Source organism: Hyperolius riggenbachi, chromosome 1, assembly GCF_040937935.1.
Source record: "Hyperolius riggenbachi isolate aHypRig1 chromosome 1, aHypRig1.pri, whole genome shotgun sequence".
NCBI lineage: Eukaryota > Metazoa > Chordata > Amphibia > Anura > Hyperoliidae > Hyperolius > Hyperolius riggenbachi.
In genome coordinates, this window is record NC_090646.1 from 182,914,700 (window position 1) to 182,929,882 (window position 15,183).

Below are 15,183 nucleotides of genomic sequence, written 5' to 3' on the forward strand. Positions count from 1 at the left end.
CCGTGGCGTATGCGCGACACACAGACACTTAAACAATCAAGCCACAACAATGAGGGACAAAGCCAGCGACTGCTGGGAGAATAGGAAAAGGCCAGATCACATGAGCTTTTCGAAGGATGGAGGGTCTGCTGAATATTTTGTGGGTAAACAAGGCGTGTTCGAAGTTGTCAGATTTATAATACTTGGATTTGTCGAGAAATTGTGTGCAATTGAAATGTCTTTGATAAATGTTTCATATTAATAACAGGTTTTTTTGGGGGGTTTTTTTTGTCAGTATGTTAATGCTTTTAAAACTGCTGAAAAATCTGCATGTTAATGTGAATTTCTAAACCAGCATGAGAGACATTGAGCAGATGTTGTTAGGGGGTGAATTCTGGGAGCCTGATTGCAGGTGCATCAGTCAAAGAAATGGCAGATAATTAAAGGGATAGGCGTCAAAACACCCCTGCATTTACCAGACATAAAGACATTGCAGATCTTTTTTTGTAATGGTAATGCTGCAGAGTTGCAGATAAGCTTGTTTTAAAGTATATTTGATCTATAAGAAATACAGAGGCTGCCATTGCTTTTGTTTGGTGATGATGCCACTCATGCTTTTCCTCCACCCCAAAAACTTGGACTTACTGCCACTTGCTGGTATGCTAATCATATTCACCCTTACTGTTACTTTTCAGATATACATTAATATTTATTATGACTGTATTAAAGAGAATCTGCACTGTTCGATTCTTACAATAAAAAACATACCAATCAAGTCTTTGTCATCTCCTGGATTCCTCTTTTGCCGTTTACGCCGCTCCCCGCCGCAATCCTGGCTTTTTTTTTAGGCAGTGTTTACAAACAAAAAACATGCCTGCTAACCAGGAAGTGTGTGTGTGTGTGTGTGTGTGTGTGTGTGTGTGTGTGTGTGTGTGTGTGTGTGTGTGTGTGTGTGTGTGTGTGTGTGTGTGTGTGTGTGTGTGTGTGTGTGTGTGTGTGTATATATATATATATATATATATATATATATATATATATATATATATAATATAATCATCTGCAGATCAGATCCACCAGGATGGATCTTCAGATCTGCAGATGATTGCCAGACAGATATGCAGATGAAGTCTGTTAAACCAAGTGTGTATGAGGATCTGCAGATCTCATAGACTATAAATGCATTTTGCAGGAATGGATTTTTTGCAGGAACAGATCTTTTGCAGATAATGATCTTTTGTGTCTGTACAGCCTCTGTGTGTGCAGCATCTTGCAAAGATTTTATCTGATGGGGAGTTCAGCTCCATAGAATAGACTGTGTAGAGTATGGCTCTCATACTACATGGAAGGGGGTAAAATTGGTCTGTGATCTTTCATTTTCCAAAGACTTTTATCTCAAGTGTGTATGAAGCATAAGGATGGTCAATGAGATGCAAATAATTTGCAAGTTAATGCAGATTTGAGTTTCGGTTCACATTGGGACGTTGTGTTAGCACAGTGCAGGAATCGTTAGTTCACAGAAGCATTACAGAGAGTGATGTAATAAATGTGCGTCGCATGTGCACTTAAGCAGACTAAATTAATGGGTGGGGGTACTGATTATAGCAATTACTGTATATTCCTGCGTATAAGACTACGTTTTAAACCTTGAAAATCTTCTGAAAAGTTGGGGGTCGTCTTATACGCTGGGTGTCATTGATGCCGGGTGATACGCACTGTCGTGTTACCGCCTCTCAGATCTCCCTGCTGAGGGAGCGCAATCTATTCTCCATACCGCTCTGATAAACAGGTAGACAAGGAGAGCTGACCAGTCTACTTAAAGGAATACTATCGATTCACATATTTTTTTCAATTGACACAGGAATTGTTTGGGAAGTGCTGCTAAGTACTGGTGTATACATTTTAGTAGCAACTTCTTTGTTTACTGTTATCAATATACATTCAAAGTTTACTGACGCCAAAACTGACGGCTGACTGAGCCATGAGGAGAGGGGAAATTCCCCTCACACTTGATCAGATAACTCTTTGTGTAGCTTTGTGTGTGTCAGAGAGAGACAGGACACAGGAGCTGCAGCTCCTGTGTCCTGTGTTTCTGACTAAGGGCCCGTTTCCACTATAGCGTTGCGGAATCGCCGGCGAATCACCGCAGGCAAATCGCATGCGGGTACGATTCCGCATGCGTTTTTTGCCGCGATTTCGCATGCGATTTCGCATAGGTAAGGCTGTATGCGAATTTAACCATGCCACTGCCTGTGTAAATTAACATTAATACCTATGCGAAATCGCATGCGAAATCGCGGCAAAAAACGCATGGGGAAAACGCATGCGATTTCCCTATTAAATACATTGCGTGCGATTCGCCTGCATTCCACACGCAGGCGAATTCTGAGGGCCCTACCCTGCAGATTTTTCCTGCACAAAAAAACGTGCGGGGAAACGCACAAGTGGAAACAGTCCCATCCACTTGTACTGACTGTGCGAATCCGCATGCGGGCAACGCATGCGGATTCGCGATAGTGGAAACGGGCCCTAAAGTGGCTGAAGAGAGCAGAGGAAATTTAACTAATTCTCACAGCTTTTTCATATTGTTTTTGCTTTCAGAGTTTGATATGTTTGATATTTGCTTTCTGTAGTCTGATATGCAACTCTGGCTGTGCATTGAAGCAAACACCCCTTCTGCAATTGATTTGTCCCAATATAGCTAAATCCTACCCTCAATAAATTATAGCTTTTGCCTCTGATATTTAACATGAAAAGTAGGAAAATGTTTACACAGCTACTTAGACATTATTTGTACATTGTCATTTTAGAACACTTGGGTATCGATAGTATTCCTTTAAGGAGAGTTGACCAATGCAACAAGTCAATTGACTATATACTGTTATATACTGGGTAACACATACAGTACAGCATCAGTATATGTTCATACACAGCACCAGTACATTATTTTTTTTATTTTAATTTGGTGTGCGTTGGAAGAGGGGTAGTCTTATACGGCGAGTATATCCCAAACTCTATATTTTAACTGGAAAAGTTGGGGGGGGGTCTTCTTATGCGCCCAGTCGTCTTATACGCCGGAATATACGGCACTCTGCATCTGCTGCTTACTACATGGCGCATGTGCAAACATCATAACATTGGCAGTAGTTATGTTCAGCGTACTACATGCTCTACTTTCACCTAGCGCAGCACGTTACATCTCAGTGCACTGTGAGCAGCGCATAGGTTTAACATTGCAGTACATCATATGCAACCTTAATGAATTAATGCTGTTTAAAAATAGACCAATCAAATCCTGCACAAGCTTCGGTATATTTGTCCATTTTCATGTTCCATACATTTTTTCGGAAAATTATCAATTTGCATAAACTCAAAAGTAGTTGTATCTTATTGACCATCCCTAGTCGTTTCCTTACAGAACAATCAAAATGTCCTTCAAGCAACTTGAAGGCTGATGAAGGTGCTTTGCAGCACTGCCCAGGATTGTGCTGTACATGAATTCTGGCTGTAGGGAACCTTTATATTGTGGAATTTAAATTATGTATATGGTAATTTCCAAGGTTTTGAGAGAACAACCTCTGCCTATATGCTTTGTTTTATGTCTGCTTTTGTGCTTCTTTTTAAGATAATCTCAAGCATTAGTGGTTTCCTTCTATAACCCATTGTATTGTATAAGGCATTCTGGACTCACACAGTCTGCAACACCAGGCAGATGTAAAATGATCTGTTTTTATATATTTTCTTTAGCATTGCTTGTATTCTTATCTAGAAGGGCCCATCCACACTATGAATTAAGTAATAACCCATGACCATGCCCTACCTATTATTTTGAATGTGGCTGTTCACATTATGTGCATTATAACGCAAGTTTTATGCACCGCTGTGCATGTTTTATTTTTTTTTTAACGCACTGTGCGTTACGCAATATTTGTAGGGTGAATGAACCCTAATATCCAGTTATCTGGCTACTGCTCGCTTGTGATGAAGTTCATACCAGGTGTGCTAGCAAAGAGTGTATTTGAGGTACTTTATGAGATAAATTAGCTGGTTAGGCTTGTATCTCTTAGACATCTGTGATAAAATTGATTTTTCTGCCTTCCATTAATATATCCGTGTTTTTTTTCTAGTTGGCATTGTACGTTCTCTCCTTTCTTGAACCTAAAGATCTCCTTCAAGCCGCTCAGACTTGTCGGTACTGGCGAATCCTAGCTGAAGATAACCTTTTATGGCGAGAAAAGTGTAAAGAAGATGGCAAGTATCTTTAAACTCTATGATGGCATCTGTTGTTTTTCCGCTTTATAGTCTTGTTTGACCTTTCCACTTATAATTGTCTTATGTATTCCAATACATTATGTTTTGCAGGTATTGATGAGCCTTTACATATAAAGAGGAGGAAAGTGCTAAAACCTGGTTTCACCCACAGTCCATGGAAAAGCGCATATATTAGACAGCACAGGATCGATACTAACTGGCGACGAGGTGAACTAAAGTCTCCGAAGGTAAATACTTTGCCATTCTTTTATGAGTTTACATCTGTATTCAAAGCAAGAGGTGCATTGAGCACTAATGTGCCTGTGATGTGACATTCCTAAATGACAGTAAACAGGAGTAATTCAGACATTTTCCTAAAGGTTTATTCTCTATTATGTTCAGACTTTTACACATGGCACAGTGACTACATGGCTTGTTCCTGTGCTTTAACGTCCATGCAATTAAGAGTAACTGTGCATTAACATGTGCAAAAACTTTTCACTAAAAATTAACTGAACGTTTAAAACGGATCCGAGATGAAAAACTAACTATAACAAGTAACTTGTCTATATATCTTATCTAAAGTTTAGATAGTTTGCACAGCATATCTAGTTGCAAACAGCTTCAAAAGATTTATTCCTGTGAGACGATGAGGGCAACCATGTTCTGTTTGTCACATTGTCACAGGCTGAGGGCTGGAAATGCTATTGCCTGTGTGTAAATTCAGTCCCCTCTCCTCCTCCCCTCTGCCTCTGAAATCAATGGCTAGTAACCTCCTCCTATCCTCCCCATACTGAGCTCCCATAAGCCCTTGCTACAGTGCCAAGGCACTGTGAAAAGCTGTGGGCGAGGCTTGTTTAGTTTATAGGAAATTAGAGTATTATAACAAAACAAAAAAAGTATTTGGCTTGAGGAATGCCCTATAAACTATATGAAAGGAACACAATTATGCAATGAGTAAAAGTTTATCTCGGATCCACTTTAAAGCAAATCTGTAGTGAGATTAAAAACAAAATGTCAGATACTCCCCTGTGGAGAAGGAAAGCTCTGGATCTCATAGAGCCTTCCCCATCCTCTCTGTGTCCGCATTCCAGTGCTGTCCCCATTTCAAATGTGCTATTTCCGGGAGCCCCCAAGAGGCTTCTTAAGCACTCGTGTCCTTGAGAGTTTACAAAGAGGGTCTGCTCCATACTGTGAGTTCACAATTATGCATGCACAGTATGTAGCCGGCCGTCTTCATAAGCACTTGTGGACGGTAGTGCTTTTGAAGGCTTCCGAGAATCCCTGAAGGCATATTTGACCAGTTGGTTGAAAACACGCCATGGGGGCGACAGTGGTGGAAAGAGGGGACCCTGAGAGAACAGGGAAGGCTCTATAGGATTCATTGCCTTTCCCCTCCATAGGTGAGTATTGTAAGCTTTTTTTTTTTTTCCTTTTTGCTTCAGTTTTACTTTAATTGATCCATTGATGCCCAAACATGAGCACGTAACTTGGCCAACATGAGATACGAGCTATAGACTGTACCCAACTACTGACTGTGGACTTGTGGAGATCATACTGTCATCTGCCAGTGAAATCACCAGCATTCTAATAAGATATATACATTCTCATCACCTGAAGAATTAAGTGTCTGTACATTGTACAGAACAAGTGATTTCAGTTGCCTGTATCTATTGATTTCCTGTTATGTTTTGGCATGACTAGAATCACATGGGATTGTTTCACTCTCTGCTTACTAAATTAAAACTGTGCTGTATTGACTGTAAACATTTTGACATACATCTTCCTTTCTCAGCATTCCCTTTAGCTGCTGATCAAACTCTTCTTCCTGCAGAATGTGACTCAGTAACTGTTTATTCATGGCCCACATTTTGTTTCTTCTTTTCCTTTAGATAGCTAGGTTGTAAGTGCAGGAATCTCTCCCCTATTATTTCTTGTAATTGCTGTGTGTTTTGTCACACTGTCTGCATTATTTATGTATACCATATCTGTATTATGCATCTATCGTCTTATCTTACTTTGTGTAGTGCCAGGGATGATGATAGCCTTATATAATCAGTAATAATGCTTTATGTAACCCTTAGAGGAACATAACAGAGCATGAAGCCTCTGCCTCTTGGAGTTTACGCTTATTTGTTCATAGACCTGAAATGGTCTAAAATTCTGACCATTTAACCTCTGTGTGCCTCTGAAAGCAGTACTTCCTTACTTTTTTGACAAGCAAGCAGGCTATTTCTTAGTTAACTATTTTATCTATCTGAACAGGTTTTTTTTTTTTCTTTTGATTTGATTTTTCTTCTGTGCTTTCTTCCATTGTTTGGTGGGGCTGCGTAAGTAGAAATCCTATAAGTTAGGTTGTTCTGGGCATACCTTCCATTCTGCCCATCCGTCTGGCCTGGTGCTGAGGACCTGGCAGTCTCTGGACATTTTGTTGTGTGCAAAGCATGCAAGCAATGAGGGAAGTGCCAGATTCTAGTTTGCACCAGAGGAATGGTGAGTGGGCAGCAGTGGCGATTTGTGGAAGTGCAGAAAGCCTTTTATAAGGCCGTATTCACAGACTCTGGATGCAAAAGCTAATAGCCACGTATGGTATATCTGGCTTTTTTACAGCGTCCAAAACTCTCACAAAGTACTCCTTTTAAAGTCCATCTTAGGTCTGGGACCCACTATAAAGCACAATCGCTAGCGGTTAGTTGTAGCACTTTGCAAGCGATTTTGGGAGAGCGATTTCCCTGCTCCTATATGATGCATTAGAATGGAAATGCTTACAAAATGCTGCATGCCCTGCGATTGTGATTTGCCTAATCACAATTGCTCTTGTGGAATCTGTCCCATCCATTTACATTGGCAGAGCATTTAGGGAAATCACTATTTAAATTGATCCCAACACACTCAAAAAACAAGCAAACCCAAAACACTCTAGTGGGTTCCAGCCCTTAGAGTAAATTGATGCCTGTGTAATGTCCCAACAGATATTGTACTCTGCAGAACTGAACACATGCTAAAGCAAAGCAAAAACATTGGTTTTACTCACATTAATGCCTTAAGGCAGGACATTTTGAATTTATTGGCTAATTACGGTAAGTTTAAAATACTACATCTTTTAAAGTTACCAGGTAAATAATATCATCCTGATTCAAAACTTGCTGATAGAGTACTTCCAGTGAAAAAGACATAGCCTCTCATGTAAGGCTGTCTTAATGCTGGCACGATCAGTGGGTCTCAGAGTCTATAAGTCACCCGCTGATGTATAATTCATTACACAGGTGATGCTCCACCCCTTCCATCAGCAAGACAGTTGTAGTTATGTGTTCCAGACCTCAGGCCACCCCCACCCTTGTTGCTGCAGCCCGCCCACGGCTTGGCAGCCACCAATTGGGTCACAGCTGCTGAGCTGTGTTCATGCAGCAGCAATGCAGGTGGGGTGGCCAGAGATTTGGAAGACTTGAGAAAAATAAACCACCATGGCTGCTTTTCAGAGGAGGGGGTGGAGTTTCTGACCTTGATGAATTACAAAGGTAAGTGGGTAAGCTATTAAACTTGGGACCTACTGATCCTGCTATCATAAAGACAGCCTTACATCACAGGCTCTGTCTTTTTCACTGGAAGTACGCTTTAACTGATGGCTAACAATGTACAGTACTCTGCTGCATTAATGTACTCCTTTGCAGTGCAATGAAAGTGTTTTATGGATCTGTTTGTTTAATATCTTTTCAAAGATTTCCATTTCTCTTACATAATTAACCGGGTTGTTGTTTTGTTTGTTTACCAGGTGTTGAAAGGTCACGATGATCATGTGATAACATGCCTCCAGTTTTGTGGTAACAGAATAGTTAGTGGCTCAGATGACAACACTTTAAAGGTCTGGTCTGCAGTTACTGGGAAGGTAAGTTTCGTCTTTATAAATGACCAGTCTCTGGTGTTTAAATGCCATCAGAATATGTCTGTATGAATCAAAGTTTAATGAAGTGTTTTGTAACTGTACTGATGGCAAAGCATTGCAGGGAATTGGTTAAAAAGCCTTGTATGCTGATTTTTATTTTGGCTTTGATAAGTCTGTTCCTTCAAAATAACTATGCATTCTAGCTAGCACATAACTCTGAAGTGCATGCATTTCTGACTTGAATAAGCCCTACATGCTTGCCACAGATGTGAGTGTAATGGTACAAAACAAAAGGTCGGTGGCACTTGATGCATTGTCACTTGACCTGTTGACTCCAATTATGAAGATTTTCTGTGGATATTAACCCCTTATTGATTTCACGGCATACAATGTACATCCAGCAGGTCTGGCTGCATACAAATTATATATTCAGTTCTTTTTTTTTGGTCTGCTTATGCAGCCAGAGATTTGATGAGCTGTTTGTTACCCAGCATGTGACTGTAAGTGTTACTGATCCTAATTATGGCAATTTACGAAGGTGTAACCCAAAGTGTGTCACTCTGATACTCCCCTCATTACTAATCCTGCCATCTCTCTCTGCTTAGTAGCATGGCAGAGAAGGTTGACTTGGCATTTTTCGCAGCAAAAACACGGAAGCAAAGTACATGAATTGAAACAAATATACCATTTCTTACCATAGCGACTTTGTAAGCAAATGTGGTTCATTCCAGCTCTTCTGAACTGAATCACACAGTGGATGATGATGGAGGCAGAATTTGGAGTCAGCAGCCGAGGCTGGAGGAAGTTTTGGATGTGATGGAATGGGATTATATTTTTTTTTATTAATGTGCAGCAAATAATCCAATGATAGTGTGACCAGTTAGCTCATAGGAATATTTCCAAAATCTTCGTGGCATGAATTCTGCAGGAACCAAAGCTGCGTTGAGGGCAAAGAAAATGGTCTAAATTGTATTTTTAATTTGAATTTATATAGCACCAACATCTTTCGCAGCACTTTACAGGGTATATGCATTTTCTTGTTACTAACTGTCCCTCAGATGAGCTCACAATATAATCTCTCCGTCAGTGGGGCTCACAATCTAATCCCTCCCTCAGAGGGGCTCACAATCTAATCCCTCCCTCAGAGGGGCTCACAATCTAATCCCTCCCTCAGGGGCTCACAATGGAATCCCTCCCTCAGAGGGGCTCACAATGGAATCCCTCCCTCAGAGGGGCTCACAATCTAATCCCTCCCTCAGAGGGGCTCACAATCTAATCCCTCCCTCAGAGGGGCTCACAATCTAATCCCTCCCTCAGAGGGGCTCACAATCTAATCCCTCCCTCAGAGGGGCTCACAATCTAATCCCTCCCTCAGAGGGGCTCACAATCTAATCCCTCCCTCAGAGGGGCTCACAATCTAATCCCTCCCTCAGAGGGGCTCACAATCTAATCCCTCCCTTCAGGGGAGCTCACAATCTAATCCCTCCCTCAGGGGAGCTCACAATCTAATCCCTCCCTCAGAGGGGCTCACAATCTAATCCCTCCCTCAGAGGGGCTCACAATCTAATCCCTCCCTCAGAGAGGCTCACAATCTAATCCCTCCCTCACAATCGAATCCCTCCCTCAGGGGAGCTCACAATCGAATCCCTCCCTCAGAGGGGCTCACAATCGAATCCCTCCCTCAGAGGGGCTCACAATCTAATCCCTCCCTCAGAGGGGCTCACAATCTAATCCCTCCCTCAGAGGGGCTCACAATCTAATCCCTCCCTCAGAGGGGCTCACAATCTAATCCCTCCCTCAGAGTGGCTCATAATCTAATCCCTACCATAGTCCTATTTCCATCGTAGTCTAAGGCCAATTCTTGGGGGAACCAATTAACTTATCTGTAGGTTTTTGGCATGTGGGAAGAGATCGGAGTGCCTGGAGGAAACCCACGCAGACACAGGGAGAACATACAAACTCCAAGGCTGGAATTGGAACCAGGGACCAGCGCTGCAAGGGGAGAGCGCTAACCACTACGCCACCATGCTGCCAGTTTGTGAAAATGCTGAAATTGCTCTGATGATTTAGGAGCTAAGGAAGCATGTCTATGGTCATCCTGAAAGCCTGTAAAATTAGGTTTAGTATGTAGGAGGTACATCTTTACTTCATTTTGGATGCGTATCCTGTAGTTGGACTACAATTGTCACTGATTAATCTTCCATTGCAGCCTGGCTCCCCAGTTACCGTCATACAGTTTATTTTTTTTCCTGGGCTGAATGTTTTTGTGGCTTTCTTATTTCAAGTTCTGCCAAGCAATAGATTGGTTTTATTGTGAATGCTGGGAGTCTCCACTTTCTTTAGTGTACTCTGCAGAGATCACGAGTAAAGGTGATTTATTAAAGGAGATGTGTATGTGAAGAGCAGTAAAGTTTCACTGTGATCTCTTCAAAAATCCAATCATGCGTACTGGAATGTAACTAAAAGGAACTTTCCAACGCCTCGTGGGAAGGTGAAAAGCTCTAGTTCAGGCACAGTTTGTTATATGCATTTAGTAGTACAAACATTTTGAATTATGCATAAAAATGTTTTGTAGAAAAAATGTCTTCATGAAATGGGCAGCACGGTGGCGTAGCGGATAGCTCTCTCGCCTTGCAGCGCTGGGTCCCTGGTTCGAATCTCAGCCAGGGCATTATCTGCAAAGAGTTTGTATGTTCTCTCCGTGTCTGCGTGGGTTTCCTCCGGGCACTCCGGTTTCCTCCCACATTCCAAAAACATACGGATAAGTTAATTGGCTCCCCCTAAAAAAATTGGCGCTAGACTACAGTACTTGCACTACATAATATAGACACATGGCAATGGTAGGGATTAGATTGTGAGCTCCTTTGAGGGACAGTTAGTGACAAGATACATATATACACTGTACAGCGCTGTGTAATATGTCGGCGCTATATAAATACTAAATAATAATAATAATAGGCAAGTACCAATTCCATGAATTCATAGCCCTTGTCTCCTCCTTAGCAATCTCCAGCTGCCTGTTAACGCCTTACTTAAGGTGCCCATACAGCTAGCGATGATGGGCAGATTCAATCAAGGGAGAGATCTCTCTCTGATCAAATCTGAACAAAGAGAGATCTTTTGGCTGCCCACACACTGCAGGCCAATTCCCAATTGATATCACCATGAAATCTTTCAGAAATTGGTCTCCTGACACTGCTAGCTGCTTGCCGTGTCCCCCCTATGCCTGTGCATTAAGATACTTTTACCTGTCACATTGTCCCCTGAGTGTCCACTGTACTTCCACACTGGCCCACAACGTGGTTGCTGGCGGTATAGCATGTGGGGCGCGTGTGTGGCGTTACACGCGCGGCCCACGTGCTATATGCCTGTAGTCTTGTGGGACCCGAATACGGAAGTATGACGGACAATGTGGCGTACAGCATTTTAATGCACGACACCAGGGGAGACCTAAAACATTTGGAAGAGGCAGCGGCCAGGGGTTCCGTTGCGTTCATCCGCATCACACGCCGTTGCAGCCACACCCATCACACCCGATCGACCACATGAGCCCAAAATTTCCGAGCATGCCTGATCAATATTGTTATTGTTTGACCAATTTTGATCTGAAATCATGGAATGGTCGATCGGCCGCTAAGTGGCAAACTCTATGGCCACCTTTATTGTAGTAGTTCCACAATAGGTAGTCTGTTATCAGGGAGGCCTGTCTTCTTCCTCATAACCATGTGACTAAAGGGGAGTGTTTATAGTTGACTTCAATTGAACAGGCAGATGTCAGCTCATAAGTGAAGCAGAAAGTTTGCTTTTTTATTTTGCAAAAAAACTTTCTTTCATATTTAAATAGTTTAAAATAATGTTCTATGCATATAAAAAAACTGCTAGATTTGGCCCTTTGAGTGCACCCCCTCCCCATTTAGTTAATCACCCACTGGGTGGTGTGAAATGTCTGCTTAATTCTCAGGTTGTTTACTTCTCAATAATTAGGGAATTGCTACAATATTCCCTTTGCTGTGTCAGCTTGTTTACTGGGTCATCTGGTCTGAACATTCAAGCATTGCAGAGATAATGGGTGATGACCACTAGAGAAAAGAAAAGTTCACAGTGAGCCAAGCCTTCTGCATGACATTCTTCTGCTATCAAGCAACAGAAATCAGAGCATATTTCAGCTGTATCAGTCACTCAGCTATGCTCCCCAGGCAGGTGGTACTTCTGCCTTAACTTTCATCCAGCATACTGAAGCAGTTTGGCTTGTAATAAAGGGCCTTAGGGAGATGCAGAGCTCTGCCACTCCCTGTCTGTCCACATTCTTCAGCACAGGCTGTTCCCATGAAAGAGAGTGCAGACATTGCATGGCTTCAGTAGAGTGTAGCTCAAGTGTTTCATGCTGTGTGTGACCCGCTTAATTCCCTCTAACAAACCAATATAAAAAGCCTCCATTTGACTTGGCTTGGGTGCTAGTATATTCTTTCTTCCAAATTACAAGGCAGCCATCTGACCTTTGTCCTGGCAAATGCTGTGGTGACGTTCTGTGGCACAAGTTTCTACTTTGTTCCCTCACAAGTGTTTACAACAACAGACACTGTTGTGGCCTTGAGATAAATAACAATAAATGTGAGTAGTACTGGAGGTGAAAATAGTTTATCCCTTCTCTGGATTACATGAAATTGAGTGATGCCATAGACCACAAAGTGCAACGTCCTCTTTTTAAGGAAAGCCAAGTGTACGCAAGATTTTCTGTTTATAACTGTTCCTTACTGCTGATCTTATGGCTCCATTGTTATCAGAATGAGTCCTGTCTGAGTAAAAAGTGTGTATGTTTTGCCTGCAGTCTCTTAGGGCTGGTTCACATTGAGCGCTTTACAATTCGGCAGCCCATATCTCGCGGATTGCCGCGATTTGCGCTTGTGATTCCATTCAGTAGAGCGAGAATCGCAGCGTGATCGCCCCAAAATGTTGCAGTGTGAATGTATCCATAGAGATACATTAGGAGCAGCGCTTTGTTGATTGCCGGCGATCAGCAAAGGGCTGAAAAAGCGCCCAGTGTGAACTAACCTTAATGATGTGTGGCAATAATTGTCTGCCTCCAGAGTTTAGTCATGTATCTGTGTTGAGGCGGCACTCAGTATAGGAAGTAAACACAGAAATGTTTTTTGTTTCATTGGTGCAAGGAGTTACTTGCATAGGTGCATAGTTAATGCATGTCCATGATCAGTTCAACTGTCTTAGATGCATTGAGGATGAGCTTGTTGGCCTTACACCAACTTCTCTCGATCTCGCTGCGATAGTTGTGCTCTCCTCCCTGCCGATGAGCCCAATGATAGTTGCCAAAGGTAAACTTTACACTTACCTCTTATATAGAGGAATGATCATTCGTATTTGTAGCAGCAGCGCTCCGAAACATTCGGTTCAGAACTCAAATTTTAAACTTAAAGGGCTTCCGAGGCCAAATAGACCAAAACATTTTTTTACCTGTATCATTTTTAAAACCAAGGCGGAGACCCTCCGTGCGCTCCGTTCCACCGGCAGTGTATCTATTTCAATGCCCCCAGGTCGGGTGCCGACCCCACCGCACGGGTCGTGCGCTATCCCACTTCTGAGATGGCCGCCGAGAGGAGCAGCGGCTGCACAGTACGCATGGACACTAGTGCGGCTGCGCAGCCTTTAGCCCTCCTCCAGCCGCGTACTGGGTCCCGGCATCCTCTTGAGCGTACGTCGGCCGCGCTCACATTACTGCGCCCGGCGTGGGCATTAATAAATTATAGTTCTTCAGTATCTTTTGGTGGTCATTACAGCCTACAATTTTAGCATTTGCTATATACAGTATATAGTTGTATCTGCATGATTCTTGTTTTACGTGAGCAGTAGAAGGCTTGTTTTGTTATAGTTAGTAATTGTTTGGTTACATTTTCCACCAAATTTATTTACAGAAATATTTAGAAGCAGTTTGGCCTTGTAGTGACCAGATGATGTTAACTTGGGCATGTAGACCATTCCAATGAGCTTACTCATTAGGTGGACCTACCCAGGACTGGTCTGGTTATAAAAGTGTATATTGTGAGTGTGAGCTGTAACTGTATTTCATTCAGCAATTCCCTAGGTGAGATCCGGTAGGATTACTTCATCTTCACTATACAGATGCCAGCCTTAGGCATTGTTCTTAAAAAAGATTTCAATGCATATAATAAAATGATTCCTCTGCAAATGAAGGCCTACACCCTGGCTTATGTATAGATTCAATATATCATTCATCACGCGGCACTTTAGATTAACCAACCACAATAGAATACTTGACAATAATCATGTATGCTGATGAGGATTGCTATAAAAATATCTCAGTGAGTCATCAAGCATAGTTATAAATACGCCTGCTAGATGGTAAATTACTGGGCAACAGGTTTCAAGTCACAGCTGTAACATGCAAGTGGGCTGGATTGATCAGTAACCAGTAATATGGTAAGTAGGCGTGTAAGGACGAACAAGTTTAATAATGACATACAAACACAATGGTCTGTTTGTGTTACTCTGCTACCGTCTCTTTTATACATAGCTGAAATAGATTGGCTAAAGACGGCATTTTCTCAGTCGTGTGTGTGTGTGTGTGTGTGTGTGTGTGTGTGTGTGTGTGTGTGTATATGGAATATTAGCTTTATGCTTTGTATGTTATTAAAAAAAAAATGAATCAAATCCTTCTCATCATTGGTCCTCAGAGCTGCTGTGGCGGTTAGTCATCCCATCCTCTCCCTCTTACATGTAATTGCAAGCTCATAGAAGTGCTCGCATTGAGTTCACTTGGCTTTGATTGGCAGCGTGTCTGTTTATGGTAACATAAAAAAACTGGATCAAAAAGTGGAGTAAATTGTTTACCTGCAAATGCTGTCCAGGAGGTACTGCATGGCACAGGGATCGTGCATTGCTAATCGATGGACACATTGAATCTTTAAGATCCCCGACGACTCTGTGCAATATATCACGATCACTTTCTTCCCGTTTGCGCATGTCATGTGACGTAACGGGCAGGAAGAGGCGTTGCTCAATGACCGTCGTCAAGGGGACGTCGCTGGACCCTTCGGGTG

At 42.2% G+C, this 15,183-nt stretch overlaps 1 protein-coding gene across 6 annotated transcripts in view; it reads left to right on the top strand.

Annotated features, from left to right (window-relative positions):
• FBXW7 (F-box and WD repeat domain containing 7) overlaps positions 1–15,183 on the top strand; it is a 312,068-nt gene that overhangs the window by 276,910 nt on the left and 19,975 nt on the right. For all 6 annotated transcript variants that reach the window (XM_068278997.1, XM_068279003.1, XM_068279011.1 and 3 more), the window contains 3 exons: positions 4,104–4,227; positions 4,339–4,475; positions 8,000–8,113. In XM_068278997.1, the coding sequence (XP_068135098.1) occupies positions 4,104–4,227; positions 4,339–4,475; positions 8,000–8,113 (375 nt within the window). The remainder of the gene's footprint in view (positions 1–4,103; positions 4,228–4,338; positions 4,476–7,999; positions 8,114–15,183) is intronic.